The sequence below is a fragment of the Vipera ursinii genome, assembly GCF_947247035.1.
Source record: "Vipera ursinii genome assembly, chromosome: 3".
Taxonomy (NCBI): Eukaryota; Metazoa; Chordata; class Lepidosauria; order Squamata; family Viperidae; genus Vipera; species Vipera ursinii.
In genome coordinates, this window is record NC_139516.1 from 126738469 (window position 1) to 126766074 (window position 27606).

The window sequence follows — 27606 nt, forward strand, 5'->3', positions numbered from 1 at the left end:
AGGCATCAGATTTCACAGATTTTATAGCCAGGCTAACTCCCAAATATGTAACGGTGTTATATGCATTCCTCTTGTTTGACTTCATGGAGCCATCTATGTAGTTTTCAAATTCCAAGTCTAGGTTACAGTTCCAGTATTTCTGGTGATTTCCCATTTAAATACTAAGTTGATCCAGACCTGCTTACTTTTTCAACATCCACCAATGCAGGTACTGTAGATTTCATCACCTAAATTTTATTTATTTATATTTTATTTTAATCCCATTTATATCCCGCCCTTCTCCAAAGACTCAGGGCAGCTTACAGTTTAAAGCACAAATCAAATGTGCTTAGCAGTAGCCTTCATTCTATGTATATGCCTGCTTATTAGGGCTTTCACACACACCCCAAGCGGCATTATTACAAAGTCAGCTTAATTGCCCCCAACAATCTGGGTCCTCATTTTACCTACCTCGGAAGGACAGAAGGCTGAGTCAACCTTGAGCCTGGTGGGACTCGAACCTTCACTAATTGCAGGCAGCTGGTGTTACATAAGGAGGCATTAGCCCATTGCTCCACCAAGGAGCAACTAATACACATGCCCCTCTTTTATATTTTCATGGGTTGATTTAGTTATCAAAGTTGGAATTAATCCATGCCTGTCCTGTGATGGCCACAGCCACCAAATGTTATTCTTCATAGGTGAATGATTGTGGAGGCAAGTGGTTACCACTTCAAGTCTCAGCTTGTTTTTTCAATGCACCCATTAGACACAAAACACAAAATGTGTGCCTGAACTGATTATTAGTTGTCATCAATTAGTCATCTGGGCTTTTCTTTTTTACCCGCCTTCCTTCAGTAAATGCTGACTCCCTGTTTTCCCAGAAATGCTGAGAGGAATCTAGAACAAAGAGGTATATAATGTTACCATACAGCAACATCTCTAGCACTTAATGAGACCCAGTGAACTCTTTCTCTTGCACATGAAAGACTTTTTTGTTTGCACTGTATCTGTAGCGCCTCTTGTTTATGCTTTTGCAAAGTCGGCTTGGAGTTGCTTGGTTATGGACAACTGGGACTCTCCAAAGATTAGACAAGAATCATGGAAATGTGAGAACCAATCTGTTCAACCCTACAAAAAGCAGCCAGGATGAGAAAAGTGAACACAATTGGTAGGAGCATTAAATTCCTCTTTATAAGATGTAATTCTTTTGGACCTAAAAGATGCTTGAGGATAACTGTGCTTTTTTAATCCCTGAAATGAATATTTTCCAGCTCCTTCCCCAATATTCAGAAATTTTAGCTACTTAGGACCAAGCACAGGCAGTTCTCAACTTACCAGCACAATTGAGCCCAAAATTTCTGTTGCTAAGCGAAACATTTGTTAAGTGAATTTTGCCCCATTTTACAACCTTTCTTGCCACAGTTGTTAAGTGAATCGCTCCAGTTGTTAGGTTAGTGACACAGTTAATAATTGATTTTGATTGTCAGAAGGTCACAAAAGATGATCACGTGACCCCGGGACATTGCAAATGTCATAAATATGAGTCAGCATCTGAATTTTGATCATGTGACCATGGGGATGCTGCAGCGGTGGGAAGTGTGAAAAACAGTCATAAGTCACATTTTTCAGTGCCGTTATGACTTCGAATGGTCACTAAATGAACTGTTCTAAGTCAAGCACTACCTGTATTATAACCATATCAATGACTGGGAACATTATAGGGGAACATATGATTTCTTTACTATAACACTTCTCTAGTATTCTGTACTTGGACAAGATACTAGAGTGCAGCTCCATCCGAGTTGTGGGGATTATCTATATTTCTTTTCATTTATTTTAGTTCTCATTAGGATCCTGAGCCTGCTTTGGCTACGTTGATGAATAATCTATGCTAGGATCAGATTAAAGGAAATGTGTTCCTGTTGGTTTTATAATAACACTGTTAACTTTTTATTACCATATTATGCACTGAAATAACCTGGCTACAATGGGATTTGAAGGCAATGACTTACCATGGCTCCAGAGGAAAGATTTCAGAAAATTCTGCTTAGAAAATCCTATTTAGAGCTGTGGCCACTGAGCAGTGGCGTCCACAAGGAGTCAACAATGTGTGTGATAGTGATCAAAATATTGGCCCGTTTTAACATGTGTTGTATTCACGGCATGCAAGTTTAAAGCAGTGGCACCTCAATTTCCCTGGTTGCACCTGCCATTTCAATTCTGTTGACCTCCCTCCAGATCCCCGGGTTACCAAACTATAATGTTTGCCCCCCTTGCAATTAACATATACTTGAAACTTTAGGAGATGCTGTCCATAAGTCTGCATATGGTCATCAACCAATTTTATATCTCCATTCCATTAGCCCACCCAAAATTAGTACTGTATATGAAGCCAGCAGGGGCTGAATGAGGACACAATTTGAAGCTTAATCTGGACACAAGACAAAGTCCTTCTGGTCATCTGAAGCTCAGGTTTGTAGCTTGGTTGTCTTCCCAGATTCAGCCTTGAACATTTATGTCCTTTTTTCAACAGTAGCCAGGAGAGCACAACTATACCTGTTCCTGTTAATGCCAGATCTGGCCATAATGGTAGATGGCTTAGTTGCATTCTGTTCACACTACTGCAATGTAGTCAGTTCAGGACTTCACTACAAAGAATTCAAAATTTTAGTTAGTGCCAAATGCTGTAGCCACATCACTGACTGGGAAAATTATAGGAAACATGTGACTTCTTTATTATAACACTGGCTCATCCTCTGTTTTGGGGGGCATGATGCAAAGCACTGATCATTATTTCACCAATGTTGTTGTTAGCTGTGAAGTCGTGTCCGACCCATCGCGACCCCATGGACAACGTTCCTCCAGGCCTTCCTGTCCTCTACCATCTTCTGGAGTCCTTTTAAGCTCACGCCTACTGCTTCAGTGATTCCATCCAGTCACCTCATTCTCTGTCGTCCCCTTCTTCTCTTGCCCTCAATCTTTCCCAGCATTAGGCTCTTCTCCAGTGAGTCCTTCCTTCTCATTAGGTGGCCAAAGTATTTGAGTTTCAACTTCAGGATCTGGCCTTCTAAAGAGCAGTCAGGGTTGATCTCCTCTAGGACTGACCGGTTTGATCGCCTTGCAGTCCAAGGGACTTGCAGGAGTCTTCTCCAGCACCACAGTTCAAAGGCCTCAATTCTTTGGCGCTCAGCCTTTTTTATGGTCCAACTTTCACTGCCATACATTGCAACTGGGAAGACCATAGCCTTGACTATACGCACTTTTGTTGACAGGGTGATGTCTCTGCTTTTTAGTATGCTGTCTAGATTTGCCATGGCTTTCCTCCCCAGGAGCAAGCGTCTTTTAATTTCTTGGCTATAGTCCTCATCTGCAGTGGAGCCCAGGAAAATAAAAACTGTCACTACCTCCATTTCTTCCCCATCTATTTGCCAGGAATTGAGAGGGCTGGATGCCATGATCTTGGTTTTTTTAATGTTAAGTTTCAACCCAACTTTTGCACTCTCCTTCACCCGCAACAAGAAGCTCTTTAGTTCTTCTTCACTTTCTTTCATTAGAGTGGTATCATCTGCTATTTCACCAATACGCATTATTAATGTGCTAGATGCTATATAACACATTTTTTTAAAAAAATGTGTGCCTGTATATATTATATGCTGTTTGAAACTAAGCTGAAGTCTCCCACTGAGTTCTTCTCTCAGTCCAGCTTCATTAGAGGTATTGTGGGAACATGAGAGAGGACTTTCTCAGTGGCTGACTCTGGGCTTAAGAATTCTCTAACAAGAGACACGATGCTAGTTCCGCTCTAAAATATTTCTGCCTTCAATGAAGTACCAGGTAGGTATTTGATCTGTAAGCTGTTGAATTTGGCAGATGGTTTCTCTCTACATACTGATGCATTTCTATATGCTTTTAAGAGGGTTTTCACTCTACTTGTTTATGTTGACCAATTACTATCCTTTATATGCCAAGGCTTATTTCAATTTTTATTTTTCTTGTGCCTACATGATGCACAGCCAAAAGTGTTTTAAAGAAGTAGCCCAACCTTTCCCAACCACCCATTGCCTCCAGCTGTTTTGCCACTGAAACTCCCACAACAGCCGAGCGTGGCCTCTCCAAGTTGTGGAAGGCTACTTTGTACACACACATGTGGGATTGATTATTCCCTGACAGTAAAAGCCCTCAGAGAACATTTAGTCAAACAGACCAGCCTATATTTTGCGGCTTCTCTTAGGGGACTTCTCTGGTGTGCCTAAAAATACATAAAAGTCCCAAATCAGCTCGGCAGCAAAGAAGAGCATCTAGCAAAAGCACTCAGTTAGGACCATCTACCAAACAAAACTGAAGAAAGAACCCAGCAAGACCAATTCTCAGGGATTCATTCAACAGCTCATTTGCCAACGCCAAACTATTCTTCTGGAATAATAGACTGGGGGGGACCCAATGGTGGAAGATGTATCCAAGGCGGTTGGAAGAGGTCAGGGCTATCTATTTCTATAAACTTACATTTGCTTTATTCATTTTTAAAATATTTCTCCATAAAAAGTGCTAGATTGAAACCTAATTTTATTTTAGTTTGTATTGATTTTATGCTAGTGTTTTGTATTTCAGTACAGATTTTGTTAAATTTGAAGTTGTTATGAATATATTGTATGGATGCCTATCTAATAATTCCAAAGATTATGTTGAAAAATGGTATTAAGATGCTGGGATGGCAACATTCAGAAATTCTCAAGAAAATATTTCATTTTCCCGAAATATTTTGCTGATTATTTCAGAGAAAATATGTCTTTAATAGAACTCAACAATAATCACAAAATATCAAAAGCTCTTATTTTGTACACTTGTGTTCTGTTCAGAACTATGGTTTTCTCTTACATTTCCATTTGTAAGAATGTATAATTTATGCTCTTTTGAATAAAGCGTTCTCTTCCTACGCTGAATGCTTTTTTTTTGTCTGTTTGCATAGAAACTGAACATTCTGCATCTCGTGGCCTGTTCTTCCTATACTTATATACTGTAGGTTATCTGCCTATTTGCAAACAACACTTTATATATCTGATTAAAAAACCTGCAATCAAGCTATGCCAGAAAAAAAAGTTAAGCTATGATAATGCTCTCTTTGTCTGCTGAAAGAAAAATGAAAGATGGCTGTCCAGCTGGAATCTGTAGTAACATGCATTTCCATACAAAGTACCCTACTGAAATACACTACTGAAGTTTAAGAAAGAATTGAAGTGGGCTAGAACAAAAAGTGGCAGTAGAGACCCATCAGAATCAAGGAAACATAATCATCGCTCTATTCTAGATACATACAATTACAGAATTGGAAGGGACCTTGGAGGTCTTCTAGTGTCCAATCCCCTGCTCAGGCCAGAAACCCTATACCATTTCAGACAAATGGTTGTCTAAATACAGGTAGTCCTTGACTTACGACCACAATTGAGCTCAATATTTCTGTTGCTCAGCAAGACATTTGCGAAGTGAGTTTTGCCCCAATTTATGACTTTTCTTCCCACAGGTATTGAGTGAATCACTGCAGTTGTTAAATTAGTAACATGGTTGTAAGTGAATCTGGTTCCCCCACTCAGAAGGTTGCAAAAGGTGATCACGTGACCTCAGGACACTGCCATTGTCATAATTATGAACCAGTTGCCAAGCATTTGAATTTTGATCACATGACAATGGGGATGCTACAATGGTCGTAAGTGTGAAAAACAGTCATAAATCACTTTTTTCAGTGCCTTTGTAACTTCAAACGATCACTAAGTGAACTGTTGTAAGTCAATGACTACCTGTATGTACAAGTAAGACTTCATACTACTCAATGAGTGCTTCCTGAATTCCCATTAACCTTAATTTCTTCCATTAAACAAATGATGCCATTCATTTATATGGCTAAAATTAAGCAATTAATAATGATGAACCCCTGAACACACTAATTTTACAAAAAAACTACCTTGCTTGGAAGTGCCTATATTCATGGATGCTACATTAAAATTGTTAGGTTCTTAGTTAGGGCTTGAAATATTAAGTTTCCACCAGTTTTAGACAGTGAATCTAACTGTAGATTACCCATAAAAATAATTTATTCAATTCCATGAATACCCCCTAGTTGTGGGAGAAGCCTGTGATGATCTGATGAGGTTAAGAGCTATGTTAGTGATAGTGTATTCTATAAGAAGGGTTAGTATCCATGGCAGACATGTCTTAGTAGAATAGCTAGACTAAGTATATATATCAATTCATTTAATACAGTGAGAAAACAGAAAAAGAATTCTATACTGGATGGCTTATCACACAGGTCAATTAAAACCATGTCAGATGGTAGAGTTCCTGGCCAACTGTTGACAAGTGGGCAATAGGACTCAGGAGCTATGACTGGGATTGTAGGATTAATGGAAGAACAAGCACAGACATAACAAAAGCATAATGTGTTTGAAAATTATGCCATTATGGCCTCTTATTATAAATTGGAACCAACAAAATGGGAATACTTAAAGCTAATGCTTGAACACCGGAAAAAAATTTATCCAGACTCAAATATCACTGAACAATGATTAGCAAATCAAAGGAAATTCATTACCAGAAATAAAATATTCAGGAATGCAGAACTGGAAAAGATTCAGAAGAATTGTGAAAATGGAAGATCCCAAAACAATAGTAGAATAGTAGAAGAAATTCAGATAACACAGTTGTTATTAAAATAACATATAAACGAAAAAGCTAATATGAACTTCAGAAATGAGAATTTAGAAGTAGTAATAACAACACAGCCAGTACGAGCCAGCCCTGAAATAACCTATGAATGGACCCTCCCCACAAAAAGAGGAATGAAAAGACAAAATTATCACATACACAGAATAATCCATAGAAAGACAAACACTGCCAGTACTGAAAATAGTGCCCTCAAAAGATCTAGCATCTATAATGAAGGATGTAAATAAGGCACTTGGAAGGATTAAAATAGCACCTATCAAAAAGACCTACAATTTGCCTACAATAAAAATCTGTTTGCTCTAGTGCAGGGGTGTCAAACTCAATTTCATTGAGGGCCGCATCAGCATTGCGGTTGCCCTCAAGGGGCCGGGTGGGTGTGGCCTGGGTGGGTGTGGCCTACTGGGTGGGCGTGGCTAGAGTGCATATGGCCTACTGGGTGGGCATGGCCAGCTCTACATCATTCGCATCAAGGGTGCCTATGGGGGCCTGGGCAGGAGAGGGACAGATCTGAGGGTCTCTGGCAGGAGGAGGGTCTCTGGGACAGGGCCAAGGCAGTGGGGGCCGTTCCCTCACTGTTTCCAGGATGGCTTCGTGGGCCACATGAAACCACTTCGCGGGCCAGATCTGGCCCCCGGGCCTTGTGTTTGACATGTCTGCTCTAGTGGTTAAAGCATTAGGCTTCAAAACAGGAGACTGTAAGTTCAAGTCCCACCTTCGCCATAAATTCCATCTGGATGTTGGGTCTGTCACACTTTCTCAGCCCAACATATCTCACAGGGTTGTTGCCATAGGCAAAATAGCAGGAGGAAGGTGCATTGGATACCTTTGTTGGCTTGAGCAACAATAGTGGTTACAGAACAACTGGGTATTGAAATTAGAAAAACAAAAACAAAATCATATTCAATTCCAAAGTGGCAGATCAGACTGGAGGCCAAGACAAAGAAATTAAGATCAGATACAAGTGATTTAAGGAACATGAGAGCGCAAAAAGAATGAAGAATCAAGACAACCATAATGTTAAAAACTCGCTTACCAGAGAAATGGGAGAAGCTTCAGAAATCATAAAGCAACAATCACAGCAATCGTAGGAAAATTGAATGCTGTGAGCACAAATCGTCCAATTTAAGCAAAATCAACTATTTCCATCAGACCAGAGACGAGTCTATATATATACAGCCCAGGAAATTCTGAAAATGGGAAACCAAACAAAAAGGAAATAATCCAGTATTGGAAAGTTCTATGGGAAACTCAAAGAGAGTATATATAATAAAAATGCTGAGTGATAAAAGAATTTGAAGGTAAATTTAGTAAAATCAAGTGGAAGAACTAATAGTAACAGTAAAATGGTTAAAAATGGAGTGAAAAGGATTAAAAACTATCTCCTGAAAATGATCAGTTACATGGCCTTTGGCTCCAATATCTGAGTAGTTTACATCCAGTTATAGCTCAACGGCTTAATGAAGTATTACATAAAGGAAACATCAGCAACTGGTTAATATTTGGCAAAACTTACCTGATTCAAAAAGATCCAGCATAAGAGACAACACCAAGAAACTACAGGCTGATAATATACTTGCCTGAAAATGTTTAAATTACTCACTAACGTAATAGTGGACAATATGCAAAATTGTTTAGAAGAAAGTAACATCTTATCAGTAAACAGAAAAGAAATAATCAGAATAGGGAAAGAATCATCTAATAGATAATGGTTTTGGAGAATTGCAAAAGGCAAAAACCAATTTACGTATGGTCTGGATTGATTATAAAAAGTCAACTGATGCTAATCAAACTAATAATACTAATAATGTAGATTACTATTTAGAAAATAAATATTGTTTGAATCCAAACTGAATTACATAAAGACAACAATTATTGAAGTACTATTGAGGTTAGTGAACGTGGTTGGAACATAGGGAAATAACCAAATTCAAACTTCTCCTCAGCCTTGGAAAATTCTCATATATCTCCCTTTCTTCCTGCCTCTTAATCTAATTTCCTCCTTTCAGCTGCATGATTTACATTAATATAAACTGAAATAAAATTTGAATAACCTATTTTCAGGTGCCTGAACAAAGAAAATTAGCTCGAAATAGAAGAATAGGATATTCACTAAATTGTAAAGAATAGGACTATCAAGCCAACACTAAGAATTTAAATCCTGCTGATTTTAACAATAGCGTTAACATGTATTTAGATCTGTTTTGGAATCAATTCCTTTATCTACTCTTAAATAAGTCAGATTTAATTCTTTGGGACATTATGAGAAGTGTGTGCCATCTTGAACTTCTTCAATAACAACTCATAGTTCTTCCAAGAACATTACTGTAATGTCTTTCATCCCATCCATCCAGCTTATCTATTGTTTTTTTCTTCTACTTCCTTTGCCATGCCAAGCTTAGTTACTTTCTCTAGCCTACTACTTATTAACATAACTTGTCAAAATCATGTAAATTTCTTTTAGTGATCAGCATCTCAAAATCACAGTCGGACCTTTTGTAGTCTAGGACTGATTTCATTGATTCTTCTTGCAGTTCATGGTATTCTTAGTAAACATCTTCAAAAACAGAAATGGAAAGCATCAACCTTTCTTACACTGTCAGTTCACAGCTGTAGATAATCACTACTGTAACTGTTTTCATTGAAAGGTAGCAATCCTTCATGGTGTTGTCATTGCTTCCTCCCTCTTCCTTTCTCCATCACAATCCATCTTATCTAATCTTGTGCTCAAGAAAAGCTTGATGTAACACCTTTATGCTTTCACAATCAACTGTAACTTCAATAACTGTGGACTTGAAATTGTCATTGTGTCCTTAATATCTATCATTACTATAACCCATATTTTCATTTTATAGTTTTACGTTTCATCTTCATCATCATCATACCATCATCACTTCTAAGTCTTCTTTACTTTCAGATGACAAAAAAGTGTTGTTTGCATATCTCATATAATTAGTGTTTACTTTAGTTGTAAACTTCCAATCTTCCAATCTTCCCAGTCTTAAACTGTATTAATCTTCCCAGTCTTAAAATATATTAATTTTGTAAATTATATGAATGTAAGAAAAATTTACATTGTCATCCTAAAACATAGCACTAGTCCCTATGTGATAATGCAACTGCATTTCAGGTGTTTGGCAACAGGTAGTCCTTGACTTACAATTGAGCCCAAAATTTTTGTTGCTAAACAAAGCAGTTGTTAAGTGCATTTTGCCCCATTTTATGACCTTTCTCGCTATAGTTAAATGAATCGTTGCAGTTATTAAGTTAGTAACATGATTGTTAAGTAAATCTGGCTTCCCCACTGACTTTGCTTGACAGATGTTCGCAAAAAATGATCACATGATTCTGAGACACTGCAACTGTCATAATATGAGTCAGTTGCCAAAATTTCAAATTCTGATTTGATGATCATGGGAATTCTGCAATGGTCATGTGTGAAAAATGGTCATAAAAATCATTTTTTCCAGTGGCATTGTAACTTTAAATAGTCACTAAAAAAACTGTTGTAAGTTGATGTCTTGACTGAAAAAGGTCAAGCGTATAACGTTTCTAACCTTAACTATTGAATAATCCCTCATGGGATTTATATTCAAACTAAGTCGCAGTTGCAAATGTTTTTACTCTCCAGGATCAGTTAGAAGTTCTATAAATTCTCTGAGTGTCATCAGTGCTCTGCCTACCACTTTAGACTGCACAACGCAACACACTTTCAATACACATTGAATACCTCTATTGACTATAACTAAGGAGTTTCAGGAAAAACAAGTATCTGATCTAAAGAAAGGCAAGAGTAGTGCTGACTACACACTGAATTACCAATGTCAGTGAAAAAATATTTTACTTGAAATGTATTTGATATTATTTCAAATCAGCTTTCCAACAGAGATTTTTTTATGGGTTTTTAAAATGTCTTTTTAGAATAAACTGCAATTAGTTAACAGTTCCCTTTTCAAGGGCCTGGAAATTCCATAGGCTGCTAAGCAGTAAGAAAATGTCAGTGAATGGGACAATTGACAAGAGGAGTAGCCAAAACACCATGACCTCATTTTTCCTACTTGACATTTCCCCTTTAGTTTTTACTCCTTACTTGGGTTCCTCAAGCAAGTGTACTTGTCCCATCTCCAGGCAAAGTTACTGGAAGGAGGCATTGTTGAGAAAAGCAGTGATCAGGAAACAAGTAAGCAGCCTCATTTATCCCTCCAAAAGTTCTCCTTCTCTTGTTACTTACAGTAAGAACTACATGACAGACTCCATGATTCTTCAACATCTGCGGCACCTGAACATCTCATTCATCTCTTTAAATCCAAAGTGAAAATATAAACCTTGAAAGAGTTTGCAATTTCATCTGAACTTCTATAAATACTAAAACCATGAAAAGTTTGGAGGCAGCTAAGAAGCACGTTCTATAGTGGTTACTTGTGGCTACTTGTCCATTGAAATGATTGACGATATCTTTCATTTATTGGCATCATGTCAGAAATGTTCACGATTCCCTTATTTCTCATCTTCTGTAACACTTAATTATTCTGTGACCTACTTCATTAGTTCTATTTCCCATATGTCATTATTATTACATTGTTGTAGAATGGCGTTCTTTTTTTTGTTTCTCTTCATTGCACTTTGAGGGAAAAGTAGTAGTATTTGAAGAGTTGAAGTAGACTATATGATTATTTCATACTGGAATATTTATCAACTCCAAGACAAATGTTTTTTCAGACAGAAAATGTACTTTATTGTTCTACATGTAGGCAAGCTGTTTAAAATTGTTCATCAAATTGGGCAGAGAACTATTCCCATAATGAACAGTCCATATGGAGTAAACAGTACAAATTAATAAATAGTTTAAAAGCATCTGATGTTGCACTGAGATTGAAGATAAGCAGAAGTGGAGATTATCAGTCCTTTGAATGGGAAACTAGCAGAAGACCCAGGAGGGAAAAAGACAGCAAAAGGCTTTCCAGATGATATTAGAAAGATCGTATTTAGTGGGTTCAGACTTTGCATGTTAAAAATTATGCCAATTTTTGTGATTATCAGGATAATAGCAGAAAACCACTCTGGTTTTAATAGTACCATAATCTGTTTCCAAACACAGAGATAAAAGGAAATACTTCCTTATATCAAATATTGCCAAGCTATGACATTTGCTATGGCAAAATATAGAGGCAGCTACAAACTTGGACAACTTTAAAGAGGGTTAAGCAAATAGAAGGTTGGGTATCAATAATTGCTAGATATGGTGGTTATATACTGCCAGTATATTTCTCAGTATTAGTTTTTGGGATATATAAGCCAGAGGGGGATTTTGCTCTCCCATCCTCTCTTTCCCAAAAGTACTGCTCTTACTGATTTTAATCTGGTCCAGCAAGCCTTTTTTATGCTTTTTTTCAAACATACAGCTATCGCCACCAACATATTATGGCTTCTATAATATACTAACGGTAATGGTGTTACCCGCCGGCAAAAGATTGCCGGCGGGTAACACCCAGGGGGAGGGCCTTCTCTGTGGGTGCGCCTGCCCTTTGGAACCAGCTGCCCGTAGAGCTCTGGACTGCCCCTGACCTTCGTTCATTCCGCCGGGACCTGAAGACCTGGCTCTTTGAGCTTTCCAGCCAGGACTGAGAATTTTAATTGTAATTTTATTTTAATTGGGTTTTAATTGGAGTTTAATAGGGGTTTTATTTTATTCAAGGACTAAATTTAATTATTTTAATTGTTCTTAACTTTTGTAATTTGTATTATTTTAAATTCCTTGTGAACCGCCCCGAGTCCTATGGGAGAAGGGTAGTATATAAGTCCAATAAACATAAACATTAACATACTAATTATTATTATTTTTAAATTTTCCCAAATAAACCCATTACCTGACAATCCAAACTAAACTTAGCAATCAACAAAAAAGTACATACATTTTAAGGTACTTATGATTACTTTTGTTTCTATTAGATATAGGATTAAGAATTTATAGAGTCCACTGAATCACCTTCCCTGTGAACACTGGGGGGGAAAAGCCCACTGTGCCTCCAAACTTGGTAATCACTTCTGAAGGGCAATACCCAGCGACAACAACAGTGCTGAATACATGTACAGTATTGCACTGTAGCTCATCCAGATAAGTCTAAAAGGATGAAGTCACCCACCGGGCTAAATCAAAAACAAATAAATCACTTGGTGTTATGCCTGAACCAATATGACATAGAAGATTCAGGGGGGCATCACAATTCACTTTCCTCCTTCTGCATGCAGCGCTGGTGGTAGCTGTCACTGGGTGAGCTAAGCAATCACCAAATGAAAGATGCAGTATCATGAAGCTACATCATCATCATCCCACTTCTTTTCAAAACTTTTTTTTTTTTGAAAAGCAGACTAACTGTTCCAAATCAAGGTCACACTGCCCCTTTCCCCAACCCATGCTTCCTCCCTCTTGAGAAGAAGGAAATTTAGCCTGGCCTCAGCCAGGCCCTATAGCAGAAAGAGCTATAGCATCTGCTCCAGCGGTGGGATTCAGCCAGTTCGCACCACTTCGGCAGAACTGGTACGGTAGCTAATTTTTTGTTGTCCAGGCCCAGAATGGACTTCCGGAAGTGGTATCCACACAAAGAACCAGTTGTTCACAATTTGAATCGCACCACTGATCTGCTCCATTTCTCTTGCCCTATAACTACCGTTCAGAAGTTCAGTCTGAGAACAGAACTACTATGTTTCTCAAAGCCTGCGACTGGCAAGGGTAAACAAAACCCTTTGTTCTGAGCAAGGAAAATGTGAACCCTGTCATCATGAGGTTGCCACTATTTTTGTTTACTGTCCTATCCCTAAATTTTTAACATGAGTAACGGGGGGAAAGCCAACATTCGGTATTTCAATAAACTAATGGAAACCTGTCAACTTTACATAAGTTTTATTTTCAGTAGTAGAAGAAACCTGTATAAATGATATAGCAATAGACAAACCAAAAGAATCTGAAGCGGTGGATTGAGTGAACTTTGAAATTAGATTTATTGAACGGCTAAAATTTTAGAAAGGAAGTCAGATTCCATTCACTGATGTGAATGGAATGAGACTAAGCAATAATCTAAAATCATTCAATCCTAAAGTAGGTTAATACGATTTACAGAATGAAAATAACCCATCTCCTTCTTGTTTCCTCCAGCAATGGTGCTTGTGAGGCAGAGGATGGCTGGGAGTTAAGGAAGATGAGCACTTTTGCCTCTCAAAAGTTCCATAAGATATTTTATCATCTAAGTCTAATTCAACCAAACTACTTAGGGAAAGGTTTTGAAACTGCCATGCTCATTTGAAAGGACTTTTTCCCATTAAGATCTTAATTAATGTGCTACTATTATGCCTTAATTGCCATACAAAAATGTCTGATTAATAGAACAACATGATCCAGGGAGGAATCCGCAAGAATTGCTCATGCCAGGACAAGAGATTCTGATGGAAGAAGAATGTTAGCATGGATTATGCAAATATAATCTGGGCACTGCCTTGTAATTCTGTCAAATATCACCAGTACAATGAGAGATTAAGTCAGAAGGAAGAGGAAAGTGTACATAAGGAATAATGGATTATTTGGATGACTGGAAAGAACAGAGAAAGAATTCTAGTTACAGTCATACGGCATCTGTATGACATTATCAAATATCTGCATAATGAAACATAAAGAAAGTGGGAAACATGATTCCCTAAAAGGTAATTTATCATAACTGGACACAGGAACTGCACAGAGAAAGAGGCAGGAACTAAACTTTAAAAAGAACATCAGCTAGAGCATCTTCGTATACACTAGATAAATTAATTAGATTTGAAAATCTGTGTTGTATCCAAATTAAGCAGCTCTGAATATAAAGAAGACCCTTGGGAGATATTTCCATACTAAGTATTATAATTTGCAGAATATGTTCTCCAATTAGACAAGTATACCAAAACCTTTGCAATCTTGTCTTTTATGTTATACTGTTCAATTTTGTTTTCTTGTACTTTATGCTGGATGCATGTGATTTTTCTTCTTTTAAAACAGTACAACTATATTTATAGGCATTACAGAGAAATATCAGGTCCAAAAATCTGCTCTGCCTGCCAGCTTTTTAAAATGACTTTCCCATGCAGCATGCACGATATATATGCTGGTTAGATGAACTGGCATTTGGCAGTAGCAAATTAACCTACTAATCTTTCTTTGCACAAAACATAATAAGTCATTATGTGGATGCAAAAGGAATCCAAGTCAAGCATGCAAGAGCAACACTTTGCTCAACATGTCTCTTAATCACAACATGAGAAACTCAACAAGCAAGGATTGAGGGAACAAACAAAGGTGAAATTTACATTGTGGGATGCCTTTTGCTTTTGTGAGAAATTGCTAACCACACCAATCACTGTTGTCAGAGTTGTCTATAACAAAGAAGGCACAGTGCAATATAAATATTTTAAGTTAAAGATACAATATAATAACACTTCCGGATATTAGCCTATGCCTGTCTACATGGAAATAAGCCAGTTACTAGACCTTAGAAATACGCTGAATGCTATTGGGCTTGTATTTTTGCAACTGCTCCTCCCTATTCACTAATTTCTCCTGATGGTAATTTAAGGTGGGGGTGGGGGGCAGCCAGATTCAGAATGTTTAGAAAGATTCTAAGAAAAATTGTTTAGAAATTTGGAAGAATGTACAGGAAAGAAAGAGTTCCACATTCTCTTCCTTAGAGTTCCTTATTATTCTTCAACATTTAAAACATAGATCGTTCCATTGTTCTACATGTTTAAGCCTTGAGTGCCTGCTCCTTTGATAGTCAACTCAAGCCAAACCTATACAGTATACGTTTAAGGTTAATCCTGCTATTTCCCATAGAATTTACTCTTTAGCAAGTATCAAAACAGCTGCAATCTTAAGATTGCAATCCTAAACAAACTTGCTTTAAAAAAAATTATGTTGGAACATATTCCTGAAAAGGCAAGACAAATGTGCTGTCAGTAACTTATGCTACCAAAACAGAGCACTATATAAAGCACTCAAAGCTGTTTAAAAAGTGGTAGCCGTCTTCTTCTCTCAGAGAAGACAATGAAATTGTAAAGAAGAATCTCTTATGAATCTCTCATGAATTTGACACTAGCAGTTGCAGGTAATTTCTACTAACAATCCTTTCAGAGCAATCATCCATGCTCTTGAAATGACAGGGGTAGGGGGATACAAAAATGACAACTCTTAAGCTTTGAGGAAGGCAAAACATCTAGTCAAAAGGAACAATAAACTAGAAATATGCTTAAGAAAACCATTTTTAGAAACCCAATCCCAATTATAAGTTTAATTTCCTTTAATTTCCTGGATCTGTTTAAGTACTAATTTAGAAAGATAACTTTTAAAAAATAAATGTGAAGTTAAAAAACAGCATTTATTTCTGCAAGGCGTTGGAAGAGGATAAAGTAACCATTTACACAATACATTTTTTTTAAAAAAATACATTTGCTGTGATCACAAAGTATTTCACAATATGTCTTTCTAGATAATAGAGACTAGATTTGATCTAGGGCTTGTATTATATTTATTAATGCTGCACATCTGACAAGAAGCAGGCCAATTATCTAAACAGGTTACAGAAGCAACATCTCTGTATTTGGAGTTTCTCAGGCAATCTTTTTAAGAAACAGAGGGGGGAAAAAGAGTGGGAAAGTGGTGAATATGGATGTAGTAATTGTGGTGATAAGCCTGATACACATCCAACAGTGAGAAACAAAAGAAAGGCTACTTCCCGTTTGCTTTTTCTTTTGTGGCCTTTTGAACAGAAATTATTTTCCCTTCTTGTGCCACAACTAAAAAAAGTACATTTTGAAATCAGAGCTGCACTGTTTTTAGTTCCAGCAATAGGAAATGAACTCATATCACCTAGCCCAGTTGATGGAGAACCTTGGCTCTTTTATGACTTGTGGACTTCAACTCCCAGAATTCTCAGCCAGCCATGCTGGTTCAGGAATTCTGGGAGTTTATTTATTTAATTAAATAAATAAATAAATGTAATTTCGAGTTGAAGTCCACAAGTCATAAAAGAGCCAAGGTTCCCCACCCCTGAACTAACCAGAGGTTCCAGATGCATGAGCTGTTGACCCCCTCAGTGCCCACACAAGGTCAACGCTCACATTCCCAGATTTACTTTCCCTTGTTCATGTCAGAGGGAACATAGGGCTCTGAAATGCATGCAGGTGAAAAGAAAAAGAGGGAAAGAAGATGGAGCTTCTGTTGAGACCTCTTTGTATACAAAAGGGATTTGGATGATAATGTGTGAGATTTTACAGGTCAGTATGATTTTTGGACCCAGGTAGTGTTTAGCTAAAAAGGGACGCGGTGGCTCAGTGGGTTAGGACGCTGAGCTTGTCGATCAGATGGTTGGCAGTTTGGCAGGTCGAATCCCGAGTGCCGCGTAACAGAGTGAGCGCCTGTTACTCGTCCCAGCTTCTGCCAACCTAGCAGTTCGAAAGCACGTAAAAATGCAAGTAGAAAAATAGAGACCACTACAGTGGGAAGGTAACAGCGTTCCATGCGCCTTTGGCGTCTAGTCATGCCAGCCACATGACCACAGAGATGTCCTCGGACAAGCGCTGGCTCTTCGGCTTTGAAACGGAGATGAGCACCGGCCCCTAGAGTCGGAAACGACTAGCACGCATGTGCGGGGGAACCTTTACCTTTACCTTTTAGTGTTTAGCTTCCACAATAAAAGTGGAACTAAAAAAAAATCTGAACTAAAAGAAAAAGAAAATCTTCTTGAACCCAGGCCCAAGATTTCAGTGCCATTAAATTTACTTCTGAATGAGCAAATTTTAAAAAAAGGGGTTGCTAGTGAAAACTACTGTACACAATAGCTGAAAATAAGCCCAGGTGAATTTTGCTTACTTTGGAACATACACACACACACAGTGTTAGGTTTAAGGAAGTACTGAATAACATTTTGAAGATTAACCCGCAATCCCACCAGGCACGTCTATTCAGAAAGGAAGACCTATTGAGTAACATCTTGTTCTTAGGCAAGTTATAGAATTGCACCTGAAGTGACTGTCATTATGAAAATCATATTCTATAACCCAGGGCTGAACCTTGGGTCCAAAGGCAGATTGGCTGAAATGTAGCTCTTGACTGCTCCCATCTTCCATTTTTCATCCGCACAACCTGATGATGGCTCCGGGCAAGCAGATTCCTGGCGATTTAGGATTGCGCTGCAAATCGGCTCTAGGATTGTGTGTAGAGCAGGGGTCTTCAAACTTGGCCCTTTTGTGACTTGTGGACTTCAACTCCCAGAATTCCTCAGCCAGCCATGGCTGGCTGAGGAATTCTGGGAGTTGAAGTCCACAAGTCACAAAAGGGCCAAGTTTGAAGACCCCTGGCGTAGAGCGTCAGAGAACCCGATCTATGACATGAAATTACGGTAGCAGGAAGGAAGGCACAGCCCGCGCGGACTCCGTTTCACGGCATCTTAAAGGGGCAGAAAGCGACAACCCAGCGCTTGAAATCCCGTGCAGACGGACGTGAAGGAAAGCGCCTCCGAATTGCCGCGGCTCTGGCTCTTCGGAACCGGAACGTGGCGCGGGGAATTCGGGGGAGGAGGAGGAGGAGGAGGAGGGAGAGAAGGCAGGCAGGCAGGCAGGCAGGCAAGTGGCGTGATGGCTTTTCAAAAGTGTGACTGACAGCAAGACAAAGATGGGGCTGGCTACCGACGGAAGCTGTTCAGCACGGAAGGGAAAGGGGTGGACGGACGAGGAAGGCACGGCCAGCCCATGTGGCGTGCCGAGATGGGCGTCCGAGGCGGAAAAACAAAAACACAACCCCGATCGGTTAAGAGCGCGAAAGACGAGGAGGGCAGCCAGAAAGGAAGGAAGGATGCTCGGCGTGGGCAGCAGGAGCGCTTGTGGGCCGTCCAAGCCTCCGCTCCCCGCCCAGCTCCCAGCCCGCCGGTCCGGCAGCTTACCTGAGCAGTTGCCGCCCGCCTTCCCTTTGCCGGCGCAATCGGCGGCGGGCGCGGCGGGGGAGAGAAGGTTGGACGTCCGGACGGGGCCGAGGGTGGAGAGAGCCACCGCCAGCATCAGGAACAGGACGCCGTTGCAGCCGGCCGAGGGCCGGGACCGGGCGGTGGCCGCCATGGCGAGGGCTCGCAAAGCGGGGACTGGAGGCCCTTCTGGGTCTCAATGGGCGCCGCCGGGAGGAGCGCGGACCCACCGGCCTTGCTGCCAGCCAGCGCTCCGCATGCCGGGCCGAATCGGTTTCTGGCGGGCTTTTTTTATTTTTTTAAATTTTTATAAATTATTATTATTATTATTTCCCCCGGCTTCCGGGAGCCGGCAGGGATAGCCTTGCCTCCCCGCGCCCCCTTTGTGCGATGCTCCTGCTCCGTCGTCGTCGATGCTGCTGCTACTACCGCCGCTGCTGCCGGCGTCGCCGCTCACCGCTCGGGCTACAACAAAGGGAAGGGAGGGGGGAGATGGAGGCAGGGGGAGGGGGAGAAGAGGGGGAGGGGGGTCCACGTGATGCCGATGCCGCCAGCCTCCTCCCCCGGGACCGGGACAGAAGCGGGGGGGGGGTTCCCGACTCCAGGTCGCCACGCCCCCCCTGTTTCCCGACTGCCACTTGCCCGTGCGCGGGCACCTTGCTCAGCCGCGCGCCGGTCCTGGGATCGTTCGCCCGGGCCGCTCCTATCTCGCACGTGAAGCCTGCCGGGGTGGAGAAGTGGGGGAGCTTCTCCTCTGCCTCCAAATCTCCCTCCTCTAAACCAGCGTTTCCCAACCTTTAGGAACTTGAAGATGCGTGGACTTCAACTCCCAGAATTCCCCAGCCAGCTATGCTGGCTGGGGAATTCTGGGAGTTGAAGTCCACGCATCTTCAAGTTCCTAAGGTTGGGAAACACTGCTCTAAACTGCCAAAGGGAACAAGATTGGGGGGGGCTGTTTTAACCGCTTTCAGAAAGAGGGGAATGAGAAGATAATAGAAACGCAACGGCTGGTCAGAGTTGGTCTCGGGAGTGGGGCGTTGGATGATCTCCTTGGAACTAGCCATCGCCGGAGAATGAAACTGACAAGAATTGAACCTGCATGCTGGCAAACCAGAAATCCCAGTGAGCTCGCATAGTTGGCTTGGTTCCCCAGGACATGGGTCTGCAACCCGCGGCTCCGGAGCCGCATGCGGCTCTTTCAGCCGTCTCCTGTGGCTCCCAGTCCTCTGCCATGTGCAGTCAAAAAAAAAAAAAGAAAGTGGGACTAAAAATGTTCAACCAGTCAATTCAAATATGCAGGGTAGGTACATATCTCGCCTTGGCTCCACTCTTCAGTCCAACCCTGTTCTGCGCATGTGCGCATGTACGCGCATGTGCACACATTTTTTGCGGCTCCCAGTTTTTCCTTTTGTGAGGGAACCGGTTCTGAGTGGCTCTTTCACTGTTTCAGGTTGCTGACCCCTGCCCCAGGAGCATGTTCAGGATCAGGCAGTATCTCACATTTAGAGGGGGAGGGAGCAGAGTTGATCTTCCAGCCTTGCCTCATTGCCTAGGACAGGGGTAGGCAACCTCGGCTCTTTTATGACTCGCGGACTTCAACTCCCAGAATTCCTGAGCCAGCTTGGCTGGCTCAGGAATTCTGGGAGTTGAAGTCCACGAGTCATAAAAGAGCTGAGGTTGCCTACCCCTGGCCTAGGAGGTAGTCCTATCCAGTGCTTGTTTTGTAAAACAAAAAGTTGCGGGAACTCACACATGTCATACAACCCGCCTTGCCTACCCTACAAGGTTCCATCCAAAAAAAGGTGCCGGAACTCCGTTCTGAGCGTTCTGTGAGAAAAAAAGCCCCGGTAAAGACAGAGATAAATCCCAGTTGAGCAAGATGATCCCTTTGAAGGCACTTCACTCTGTGGCATGTAGGGCACAGGACTAAAGCATGCCACAAAGATCACATTGTCAAGGGCTAAATCTGTTCAACATTGCCATTTCCTTTACAGGGTGTTGTCCCATAGTTGTCACCACTGGCAGAGAAGCGGACTGCTCTGAGCGTTCTATGAGAAAAAAAGCCCTGGTCCTATCCACCAAGCCTTGAGTTGCCAGAACACAATAGTGATATGAAATGTGTTGTTCCCACTGCTGATTCCTTTCCTGCCTCTTTTTGTTTCTGTTCTCAATCACTGCCAGTCATTCAAGGCAACAAGGGTGGAAGCGTAACAGATTGTGGCTGCCCATGGAGAGTGTTGTAACAAAGGAGAAAACACTACGATCTTGTCGATACAGCTGAGGATGATTGAAAGTTGTTTCCTTCATAAGTTGGGAATGATGTGACATGGCAGGAAAAAAAAGAGGTTTGCCGTGGTGTGTTTATGTGATGGTTAAGTCCAAGTGGGAAAGAGCAGTAAACACAAGACATTCTATAAACAAGATTTCAAATCAAGTGTCTTATTACAATCAAACAAGGTATTATTTAGGGCCTGTTTTGCCAACAGCATGTTGATTTTATTTGGAACAAGTAGTGGGGAAAAAAGGAAGATTACTTGCAGAATCATCGTTAGTGCTACAACCAAATGCAAATAACTAAGGTGCTGGTTGCAGTTCAATGGAGTTAACAAACATGGTAAGAGTTACTGAAGTTGACGCTATACTGTTTTGTGGCCTGTAAAATTGATTTTCCTCTACAGTAGAATAAGGCTGAGGTTGATAGAATATAGAAGTACTCTTTTCAGGCACAATAGGCACAGACCTCTGCAATAAGTTATGGCAGGTCGCTGGGTGTCATTTGTGGTTGAGCTGACATTTGATCAAAGGCCTTCCCTGACCCAAGTTCAACTCTGTTCTCTTCACCAAAATGGTGAGTGGTTATTGGGAATGACACAAAATAGATAGCAATTTGTTTTGATGCAGCCAAGTGATAAAACATGCGACCTCTCTTTTCCCACTATCCTAATCAGTGGACCATAAGTGACTGAGTATCTTCCATTTGTCATGTAGAAAAGGATGTTATGGAAGAAAAATATGGCAAATCCCATTTTGCAGAAGTCTCAGCTTCCAGCTTCTTGAAGCAAATCAAGAGCTTTCTGCTTTTCAGTAACAAAGCTGTGTAGATGAAAAGAGTGTGCAGATTAATGGCCATATAACGTTTGTTCTTAATCTGAAGAAGAATTTTTTTCATTTTATTTCCATTCAGTTGTGTTCACTTCTTGGAGACTGTCCAGACAAGTGTTTTCAGAAGGGGTTTGCTATTGCCTCCTTCCTAGAGCTGAGAGAGAATGACTGGCTCAAAATCATCCAGTTGACTGTGCCTATAGCAGAACTAGAATTCCTGGTCTCCCACTTTCTAGCCTGACACCTTAACCACTAAACTGGCTGTCTAATCTTTTTATTAATAAACAATTGTTCAATCAACAATTAACATATCAACAATACAGTAGCAGATATGCCTCCAGTTCTTATTATTTTTGATTTCCTAGAAGTTAGTAAGTCATCTCAGAAAGATTTCAACTCAAGCAAATATAGATTTGTACTTCTTTGCGATGACTTTTAGTGAAAAGTGAGCTAAACATTTTGTATATAAATAAATAAGATCATCTAGGGAGGTCCTTCTCCAAGTAGACCCAGATCTAAATGTTGGAAGGTAACCATGAGATTTGCTGATGCCTGGCATCCCAACTTAGAAATGTTCTTCCTTGAAAGTATGCCTGGTAGCCAGCCATCTTGGTCTTCACCCGGATCGCCATGACAGTTTTAATTCCTTATTATAGAGGGATAAATAGATGGACTTGAAGAAACATGAGGCAATTGTTACCAAATCATATGTTTCACACAGGAAAACAGAAAAGGATGGAAGATAAAACACCAGGTTTTCAGGATTCTGTTACTGTACTATGGCCTATATCAATAAAATATAATTCTGTTATTTCTGATAGCACTTGTTTATTTATTTATTAGATTTATGTGCTTCCCATCTTGCCTAGAGGCTACACTTGGCAGCTTACAAGCATTAAAGCCAGTAAGCATTAAAATAATAAAACAATAACAAAATAATAATAGGCACAATTAAAAATGTGGATAAGAAGAACACAAAGTACACCGGGAAAGGTGTGGGATTTCTTAATTCAATAACCACCTCCAGAATGGTATGCCACCTGTTGGGGGCCCAGGTTTATTGACATTGCCAGTTCAAAGGTACTGACTATTTGATTTTAGATCCTATGATCTGAACTATTTTCAGTCACATTGTGTTTGTGTTTTTGAACAGGCTGTTGATCTTAATTATCATTTTAACAGTATGTATTCTTTATAAATGCCTACCAACTATAATAAAATGGAATTGCAATTCATGAGAGGATAGAGTTTATTTTACTTGCAATATGTTTTTTCTGTAGTGGTTTTAGTTCCCAATTTAAATGCTAACACTTTCTTACCTGAAAAATAACTTTTTAAACCGATGGGTATTTTGTCAATTTCAAATATGTAATCTTACTGAATTAGGCTGTCAAATGTTTAACAAAATGTAAGTGATAACAAGTACAATTAACCAAAAGACAAATGTATTAAAGCCAATGCAATTAAGTAGACAATATTTTTCAGAAATTAGAAGAAACTTGAAAAATAAATAAGTCTTGATCCATAGTAAAAAGGATTTTCATGATGATCCAGGACAGACATGTCAAACCTGTGACGTCACGTGACGTTGCACAACGTATCGGGAGAGTTTTGCCATCACCGGCAATGGGGTTGGTGCGGCTTCCGGATGATGCGTCTCGCAGTTTGACACCCCTGATTCAGAAGAATTTAATGGTATCAGGTAACCCAAATATTAAAATAATCATGTTACCAACAGAAGAGAGATGGTCATGGACTTAATCCTGAGTGGCCTCCAAGATCTGGGTGAGGTATGATATCAAAACAAGTAGCAATAACATCCACCATGTATCTAATTCATCATGCACATAAACTAAAACTGCAGCATAATTCCATTCAATTCAAGAATTGGAAGGATTTAGCTAAGGAAGTTGAGGTTCAGCAAAATGAAACAAAAATAGCTTGAAGAGTGTTGGGCCTACTTGCTAAGCATTCACAAAACTGCAGGCTGCTTGCCAGAAACAGGATATACATGTTCATGATATTCTCTTACCAAGTATACAAGGGCAGATATCCCCAGCCTCTCTGCTGAATACAAAAAAAAAAGACTAGGGTCACAATGACAGAGAAGCAAGAGAAAGAGAATACAAGGTAAGGAATACAAGTATCATTCTTCCCAAAATCCTCTGTGAAAAGCTTGGGATTTCTAAGAACCTCCAAGAACACTGAAGCAGAGGACAATTTTGCTTCAGGAAGTTTTCCTGTCTCTATAGAAATAGGTAAAATGTTTAGTCAAGAATATTGTGCTATGTTTGATTTGGTGCTCAGTCTAATTCTCTTTTTTTCCCCATGCAAGTTACAAAACACTGTGCACTCTCTTTTTCATTCTTTTGACTAGGCATTAAGATATAATATTGTCTTTAGACTATTCTTATGGCTTGTAATATGATTTGAAAGTGTTGCAGTCTCTTTTGTGAGACCTAGTTAAAAACACTCATTTGTAGCATCTTGTGGTCTTCTTGGAATACTGCATTTTCCAACTACAGCCTCAGCCAGCCACTAGAAAGATAAAAACTATAACTTGAAATTTAATACAAAAAATGTCTGAAGCCGATAGAAATAATAACACAAATGATAGGTTTGAGGAAACAGGAAGATTAGCAGAACATACTAAACATGGGTTAGAAGGAAGCTCTGAATAAGAGTTATAGTTAGTAGAATTTAGAAATATAGGAATAAAAGTGAGACACTTTAATGAGAACATTAATAATGCAACCTAAAAAGAAGAATAAAAAATATTTCCAACTTTAATTGTTGAAAAGAATGAAGGAAGATATTTCAAAATAACAGTAAATGCATTAGTGAAGGCTTTCCTCACCAGTTATGGAAGAAAGAGGAGAACATACTTGCACTGACTGGTTGCTGAGAAAGATTATCACAATTATGAAGGTGGTGACCTACTGGATTGATCGTGATTACCTTTCTCATAACAGCAACCAACTAATGGAATTGTGTTCTTTTCTTGTCACCAGGGCTGATGAACTGCTACATACCCTACTCATGGATATGTTTTCTATTCCAAGATTAGGTCTGCTTTGTTCTCATGTTTTGACCCAGACTATGCAGTTCCCAACCTTCCACACCATTATCAATAGTGGCTAAAGCTGATCAAAGTTGCTCGCAGGAGGAGAAAAATGAAGAAGTGTTCAGATAGCAATTTAGTTATTTATAATTACGTAGCTTTTATCCTATGACTGATTATTTGTGAATGAAAGGCCTTCTCAATTGTAAGAGTGCCTGAACATAATCTTAATATTCCAGATGTGTCAACCACTGCAAGATATTAGACATCTGTGATTCAGAAGTCCCATAAAATTAACATCATCACCACTACTATCACCATCACCACCATTATCTTAATTGTCACATGTGCTTTAATCTTTCTTGCTCACTAGCCATGTTTGTTGCTATTCTCAAACTCTATTTTCTTTAATTGTGTTTACATGTTTCTCTGATTTGTAATTACTAGCCGGCTCCCATATAGATTAGATTATTGACTTTTTTTCCAGTCTATCACATTGCATGCTGGGTGCAGCTTTATCAAAAAACAACAATTTATATTTGTCTCTGAATCTAAAATCTCTGTGGTCCTATTACAGCAGAAAGCAACTGCAGCATCTGCCTTTGTTTCATGCCTGTAATATTTAAAGGGCATCTGTGTGTCCTAAAGCACATAGAAAACATGTGTCTAGAGTTCTCAGAAAGCTTAAGTTCCTTGTGACACTTTAGCTACGTGTTCTCTCAAATGGAAATATCCTCCAAAACCTATCCAGAATACAGTAGATGATTAATCAACAAGGGCTAGCTTCAAGCCAACTGTTCTGAGTCTTAGATAATATGCCCCATATTGGACCCTTTAACTAATAAGGAAAAAAAGGAGGATTACAGGATATTAAATGGAAGGAGAGATTAGGCATCCTGTCATGTTTAAGGGATTCAGTACTACCTTGCTTTGCTCTTCCTTGCTTTTTTATTTGATGCTTGGGGGGAAAAAAGCCTGAAAGCAGAGAAAATATGTGCCATGTTGCATAGCTCAAAAACAAAGTCGAAATAAAACGCAGGATATAGGTATATTTAAAAGCTACCATCTGAACTTGGACTCTTTGCTCAGTACTGATTTATACCCTTTGCCAGATACTGTTGTGGTGATATAATGTCCGTGTTAATCACCTACAGCTAGTCCTCAACTTACAACTACAATTGGGACCAGATTTTCTGTTGCTAAGGGAGGCTGTTGTTAAGTGAGTCACACCTGAATTTATTAGCTTTTTTGCCATGGTTAAGCTAATCATTGCAGTGCAGATGTTAAGCAAATCCAGCTTCCCTATTAACTTTGCTTGTCAGAAGCCAGCTGGGAAAGTCACAAATGGCAATCACATCACCCTGGGATGCTGCCACTGTCATAAATACATGCCGGTTGCCAAGCACCCAAATTTTATTTGCATGATTGTGGGGATGCTGGGATGGTCATAAGTGCAACAACCAGTCATAAGTCACTTTTTCAGTGCCATTGTAACTTCAAAGGGTCGCTAAACGGATATAAGTCAATGACTTCCTGTATACAGAAGTAAAGGATGATCTTACAAGAGGTTAGATATCTAAATACAGAAATGCCTGGTGTAGATACATAGTGCTTCAGATATAAATTGCTAACATCTATAATTCTTGGAAAAAATTGGAATGAAATATTTTCCCATGGTCCCAGAAGATATTGGGTGTTAACTAAATCTCTTTGAAAAGGACCTTCCATATGTGAGGCTATAGAATTGGGAAAGCTGTCTTTCTTATAACCAACCAGCTACATTTATTCATTGGAGGTATAATATATGAGAACTTTAAAACATGATTTTCATTGTTGGGCAGCTTCATTTTGGACTGGTCTTAGAAATATCCTAAGCAATTCCATTTAACAATACAGAAATTGTGTCTTCTTTATTCAAGCAATTGTTTGTTTTAGTTGTAATTGCTTTATAATTTGGTGTCTCTTTTTTAAAAAAAAACATGCTAAGACACTCATAAGGTCGTTGGTTTCATTTTGGTTTAGTGTATTGGGCAGACATAGCTAGCTGAGGTTTATTTAATTCACAATGCCTGAATCCAGTAATTGTTTATATATTGGGGAAGGAAACAAAGAGAGAAAGGCTTCATTTTTTTATGACGTGCACACCCATTTTTATATGGTTTCTAATCAAACAGCTTTTAAAAACAACAGTCAAGTTCACAAAACATATTTTGCAGAAGCAAGAATGGGAGAATGGTGTCCAACTCCATGTCCCTGCCTCTTTCAAATCACCAGTAATTCTTTGGAAAAATACGTTTTGTCTGCATGATCTCTGAGCACTATTTAACTGAGTGTTTAGCTGAGATGCATTTTCCCTGAAAGAGAAGCATGTTTACAACTGGCCTTAATGTAAGAGAAAGAATATAGAGGAAGCAGTCGAAAGAAACAAAGTAAATATACTGTATTTCCAAACAACTGCTAACTACTTCATGTAATTGCCTTCTTTACTAAATCTCTTCTACAAGTTGAACCAAATTCAACTAGGTTTTGGACCTAATAAAATAGCTTTCGGAATTGTCACACACACAACTTCTCACTGCTAGCATCTACTTTGTTATATAAAGAAGCTCCCTTGGCAGTGGTGCTCCACCTTAGGATCCATACAACCTTTATTACTCTGAGGACTTCTTTTTCCACTGTATTAATTTGAGAAAATTATATTGTCATCTTCCATGCAGAAATGCATTATGGTAATTGTTTTAAGTCAATGTTTTAAAAAAAACACCTTGTTAA

General features: G+C 39.6%; 1 protein-coding gene across 1 annotated transcript in view; it reads right to left on the reverse strand.

Annotated features, from left to right (window-relative positions):
* The window catches only part of TMEFF1 (transmembrane protein with EGF like and two follistatin like domains 1), a gene marked incomplete at its 5' end in the record, with an annotated part of 109500 nt that extends 90675 nt beyond the window's left edge, over positions 1-18825 (reverse strand). Inside the window, one exon of the mRNA XM_083360389.1 lies at positions 18654-18825. Coding sequence (XP_083216515.1) covers positions 18654-18825 — 172 coding nt within the window. The remainder of the gene's footprint in view (positions 1-18653) is intronic.
* Between the last annotated feature and the right edge of the window lie 8781 nt (positions 18826-27606).